The 5,790-nt window shown below is 47.5% G+C and overlaps 1 protein-coding gene across 1 annotated transcript; it reads right to left on the reverse strand.

Annotated features, from left to right (window-relative positions):
• Nucleotides 1-1,442: 1,442 nt before the first annotated feature.
• Nucleotides 1,443-5,268, reverse strand: LOC134030225 (uncharacterized protein K02A2.6-like). Its single transcript, XM_062474026.1, has 2 exons — nt 1,563-5,268; nt 1,443-1,459 (listed from the first exon to the last, which is right to left on the reverse strand). The coding sequence occupies exons 1-2, from the start codon at nt 5,188-5,190 to the stop codon at nt 1,443-1,445; spliced, it is 3,645 nt and encodes a 1,214-aa protein (XP_062330010.1). The 5' UTR covers nt 5,191-5,268.
• Between the last annotated feature and the right edge of the window lie 522 nt (nt 5,269-5,790).

Below are 5,790 nucleotides of genomic sequence, written 5' to 3' on the forward strand. Positions count from 1 at the left end.
GACTGCACATTAGATAGTATCATAGAAGGCAGGGGATGGGATGCGATTATTCCATAGTTGTTGACTAATCTGCCTCCAAACACCACCTCTTCTTCCACGTTTCCTAACATTAACTTTCCCAGGCTTGTATCCTCGTATATACATCCTATCAAGGGGCATCGCATCTGGTGTCGATACGCCAAATGACAATTTGTCCTTTAGTAATCCAGCACTTGTCTGTTTCATTGAAGCCCCAAGAGGAACTCCCGAGAAAACTGAATTTATATAGTTTGAGAATGGTGAAGGCCCAAAGCGAAATTTAGAGTGAGGATGATCGGCAACAAAAAAAGGATCTCCATAATCAGTGACCTTGCACAACAACAGTCTGTATCAAAACAGTTAAGACTGTTAAAACAGTTAACGTTTAGGAGTCCAAAAAATCCCAAGTTAATACTGTAGCGGGGTTTGCTCGTTTAAGATTAGTAATACTTAATTTATAATAAAGTATGTAGTTCTTGGGGGCACCACCTCTTATTTGTTAAAGGGACAGAGGAAACCTTATTGAATAATAGCCTTCGTAATAATCAGTCTAATCTTAAGTAGTGAATTTCTATGAAAGTAGAGCAGATCAGATAACGTGAGGGATAACGCGAGTATTATAAACGATGATTTATTTAAGGAAATGTAAATATAATGAACAAATACCAGAGAAGTTATAGGTTAGTTGAAAGTGAGTTGAGTTGAACTGTATACAGTAGGTCCTAAACTATGATGAGGGTTGGTACAAGATGGTAGGTTGAGAGCGCGTGGGGAGGGGGAAGGGAGAGAGAGAGAGATAGGCTTCTGGAGAACAATGGGAGAGTATGTTAACTAATCCTAACGAAAGTTAGGTTAAATCATTTGCAAACTCAAATCAAACGTAACAAATTAAATCACAATATGCCAATGTTCACAAGTAAGAAATGTAGCAATGTCGCAGTTACTGTTGTCAGTTTGAAGAAGAAGAGTCAAAGTTCCGTTCGTCGTTGTCAAACGGTTAGAGCAAAGGAATCTTTCGTTCAAGTTCCTAGTGGTCCAGTGAGTTGCTGATTGAGAAGGATAGGTCAGATGTGTCGCGAACACTTCCGGTGAATCCTTGCGAAAAAGCCAGGATTGCTTGTGCGTCGAGGTTTTATACTCCTTGCGAAAGGGGGTATCCTTTTGGAGGTGAACTCTTTGATTGGTCAGTTACTCCCACCTGGGCGTCCATCCTGAGATTGACGTATGGGTGTGAAGTGGTTGATAACTTTTCAGAGTTCAGCTATTTCAAATGTCCATGTATTGCTTATACTTCAAAATATAACAATACAACATTAATAAATGGTTTAGTTTGTAGATTAGAATCATTTTGATATCAAGATTGACTGATTATCATAACAGGAAAGTGTGGTAACCCGAGGGCAATAATGCACGCACACTTGTACTTAGTTTTGGGTCTTTACTGAAACCAATGCTCACAGCATGGTGGCCAAAACGTACATGAGTACTAACCCTAACCCTAACCCTAACCCTATCCAACAAGTCAACCACAAAAGAAACTGCACCAGTCTGGCGGTGAATAACTCCTGGCAGCCACTTTGAGCCGCTGGCAAAGTTCTTGACATACACACAGTCCCCCTGCTGTAAAAGCCGCTCCTTTGCATGTTGGTCCCGTCTCACCTTTTGGTTCTCCTGTGATCGGGCAACTTTTGCTCCTACATCCGGGCGAAGGAGGTCCAGATGAGATTTGGGCTTTCTCCCTAGCAACATCTCTGCTGGAGGCAAACCAGTGGTTGTGTGTGGAGTAATCCGATACTGGAATAAGAAACGTGCCAGCTTAGTCTCCAGCGTGTGCCCTGTCATTTTCCGCAGTCCCTCTTTCAGTGTCTCAACAGCACGCTCTGCTAAACCGTTGGAAGCAGGATGGTATGGTGCAGTCAGGATATGTCGGATTCCATTTTTCTCCACAAACTCTTTGAAAACTTCACTTGTGAAAGTGGGCCCGTTGTCACTGACAACCGTATCTGGTAGCCCGTGGGTGGCAAAGATGCTTCTGAGCGTGTCAGTGGTAACTGGGGCTGTGATATTTGACATGATGTGTGCTTCCATCCACTTTGAATGAGCGTCCATCAGCACCAGGAACATGTGGCCCATAAACGGACCAGCGAAATCCAGGTGGAGCCTGGACCACGGGCGTGCCGGCCACTCCCATGGGTGGAGAGGCGCAGGTGCGGGCATCTTCTGGTTACTTTGACACTGTGAACATGCTTTTACCTTTTCTTCCAAAGCACCGTCCATCCCAGGCCACCACACAAACGACCTGGCGAGGCTCTTCATCCTCGACACCCCGGGGTGAGCTTCATGCAGCACTTCCATTATCTGAGCCCGTCCCGCAGGTGGAATAATCACCCTGGAGCCCCAGAGGATACAGCCATCCAGCACGCTTAGCTCCAGCTGACGCTTGACATAGGGCTTGAGCTCCTCCTGCTCAACTGATACTGGCCAGCCCTGCAATAGCCATCTCTTTACTTGTGACAGCACCGGGTCTCTTTCAGTCCACTGTTTGATTTGCTTTGCTGTCACCGGAGAGTCAGACAGTCTGTCTAACAAAAACACAGTCTCTGGAAGTAGGTTAGTTTGGCTTGGTGACTCCGGGAGGGGAAGACGGCTGAATGCGTCTGCATTTGCATTTTCACTTCCTGCTTTATACACAATGTGATACTGATACGCTGACAAAGTTAATGCCCAGCGCTGCACTCTAGCTGACGCCATGGGTGAAATACCCTTAGTCTCACTAAACAGGCCCAGCAAGGGCTTATGGTCGGTAAAAATGGTAAATGGGCGACCATACAGGTACTGGTGGAACCGTTTCACAGCAAAAACTACCGCCAGCCCCTCTTTCTCTAGCTGAGAGTAACCCTTTTCTGCTGATGTGAGAGTGCGAGACACGTACCCAATAGGTTTTTCATCTCCGTCCTCCATAAAGTGCGATAGGACCGCCCCCACGCCGTAGGGCGATGCATCACAGGATAAGACAACGTCTTTGTCCGGGTCAAAGTGCACGAGTAGTGTTGCTGAGTGCAACAGTTCTTTTACCTGCTGGAAAGCTGTCTCTTGAGCTTGCTGCCAATTCCAGGAACAGTCTTTGTGCAGCAGCTGATAGAGGGGGGCGAGCACGGTGGAGAGCTCAGGCAAGAACTTCCCGTAATAATTCACTAAACCCAAAAACGACCTGAGCTCAGCCACAGTCTTTGGAGAAGGAGCTTCCTTTATCGCCCTCACCTTCTCTGTCATGGGGGAAAGACCCTGAGCGGAAATCCTGTGACCCAGGTATGTGACACTTGAAACCTGAAAAACACATTTACTGCGTTTTAAACGCAGCCCGTCCTCCTTCATTCTCTTCAGCACCTGGTCGAGGTTCTGCAGATGCTCCTCTTCTGTTTTACCTGTCACCAAAATGTCGTCTAGGTAGACAGCGACATGGGGAATGTTCTGCAGGAGGTTGTCCATGGTGCGTTGAAAAATGGCTGGGCTGGACGCGACGCCGAAAACCAGGCGGTTGTACTTAAACAGTCCCTTGTGGGTGTTGATGGTCACATATTGTTTAGAGTCCTCATCCAGCAACAGCTGTTGGTACGCGTGACTCATGTCCAGTTTTGTAAACGTTTGTCCTCCTGCCAGTGTGGCGAACAAATCCTCAACTCGTGGCAGGGGATACGTGTCAAGTTGTGAGGCTTGGTTAATTGTCATTTTGTAATCACCACATATCCGCACCGCACCATCCTCTTTCAGCACAGGCACAATCGGGGCTGCCCAGTCAGAGAACTCCACAGGTTCAATAACATCTGACCGCTGCAGCCTGTCCAACTCTGCTTCCACCTTAGCCTTCATGGCGTATGGCACGCAAAAACGTGGTTTTGCGTTGGGGTCCACGGTTAACTTCACTGTTGTGCCGCGGAGGGTACCAAGCTCATCGTTAAAAACGTCTGCATACTTTGATAGGATGTCTCCAACCACTCTCATGTGCATGATTTCCCCCCAATTGAGGCGGATTTTCTTTAGGAGGTCCCTTCCCATCAGACTAGGTCCCTCCCCGTCTACCACTAACAGCTTCACTTTAGCTGACTGGCCTTCATACATCACGTCTACTTCTATAGCTCCCAGTAGAGGAATGCACTCACCGGTGTATTGTCTCAGTCTGATGTTAGTCTTCCTTAAAGCAGGCACTTTTCCAGAGCACCACAACCTGGAGTAGGTGACTTGACTTATCACCGAAACTGAGGCACCCGTGTCCACCTCCATCGTCAGCTGTTTTCCGTTTAATTGTAGCGTTGCGCAGATCGGGTCTGCCCGGGGTTCACTCAGGTCCATATTAAACATGTTAAATGAACACTGCTCCTCCGGCTCTTCACTTTGCACATGATGCGTTTTCATTTGGGGTTTTGACTCTTCCCACTCCTTTTTCCATGTCTTTTTAGAAACTCTGCACTTCTTGGCTATGTGCCCTTTTTTCTGGCAGTTATGGCAAGCGGCATCTTTAAACCCACAGTCATTAGCAAGATGCGCTCCCCCACAGCGGTAACACTCAACTGACTTCATCGGCTTGCCTCTCCCTGCATTAAACAGACGGTTAACGGCGCCCTGTGGCACACTGGCGTTAGCTGCTTGAATGTCTTTAGAGTTGATAGCTGCCGTTTCCATTGCATGAGCAATCTCCAACGCTTTCTTGAAAGTTAGCGTGACATCACCTAGCAATCGGCGCTCAATGCTGTCATTGTTGATACCACAGACTAACCTGTCCCGTAGCATGTCGTCAAGCACCGGTCCAAACTCACAATATTCCGACAGTTGTCTCAGCTCCGCCACGAATGCAGCAACTGAAACTCCAGCTTTGCGTGAATGTGTGTGGAACTTGAAGCGCTGAACAATCACTGACGGCCTGGGGTTGTGATGCTCTTGCACCAGCTTCACCAAGTCTTCGAAAGACAATTCGCCTGGCTTCCGTGGCGTTGCTAAATTGCGTATCAACTTGTACGTCTTGGCACCGCACGCACTGAGGAGAATCGATCTTTTCCTTTCGACCTCCTTAATGTTATTCGCCAGGAAAAAGAGCTCCAGTCTCTCGACATATTCAATCCAGTCACCATCCAGCTCGACGAATTCACCGAGCGTGCCGACCGTGGCAGTAGCCATGCTGCAAGCTAAAAGTCACACGGCACTTCGTCTTCGACACTAACGTTACTCTGTCATCTATGTTTTAATCCTCGTCGCCAAAAGTGTGGTAACCCGAGGGCATTTTTCTAAACTTCAAATGTCTTACTTTTCCTAGTGATGCATGTGTGTGTGTGTGTCCAAGTGTGTGTGTGTGTGTGTGTGTCCATGTGTGTGTGTTTAGGGCCACTGGGTCACCAACAAACACACAGCATGTCTTCTATCATCCTGTATAAAACATCTTTATTTCTCCTTATTTAGTCAGTAAGACACTATTTAGTTCATCACATTCAGTGGAACTGAGATCAAAGACAGGATTGTTGTTTGTCAACAATTAAAACCTCCCTCCCTCCTCCCCTCCCTCCCTCCCTCCCTCCCCCTCTCTCCCTCCCTCCCTCCCTCCCTCCCTCCTCCCCTCTCTCCCTCCCTCCCTCCCTCCTCCCCCTCTGAGAGCCCAAAGGGAGTAGGGAGGGTGGGGGCAGGTCAAGGGAGGGAGGGGATCACACTAGACACACACAGACAGTTTATATTCAAGTGGGTAATATTGTCATATTACTGGTCCTAAATGTAGTGTTTACAGTG

The sequence above is a fragment of the Osmerus eperlanus genome, chromosome 1, assembly GCF_963692335.1.
Source record: "Osmerus eperlanus chromosome 1, fOsmEpe2.1, whole genome shotgun sequence".
NCBI lineage: Eukaryota > Metazoa > Chordata > Actinopteri > Osmeriformes > Osmeridae > Osmerus > Osmerus eperlanus.

Bases quoted from the DNA above. Each gene is read 5' to 3' on its own strand.
- LOC134030225 (XM_062474026.1), bottom strand. From the start codon at position 5,190: ATGGCTACTGCCACGGTCGGCACGCTCGGTGAATTCGTCGAGCTGGAT.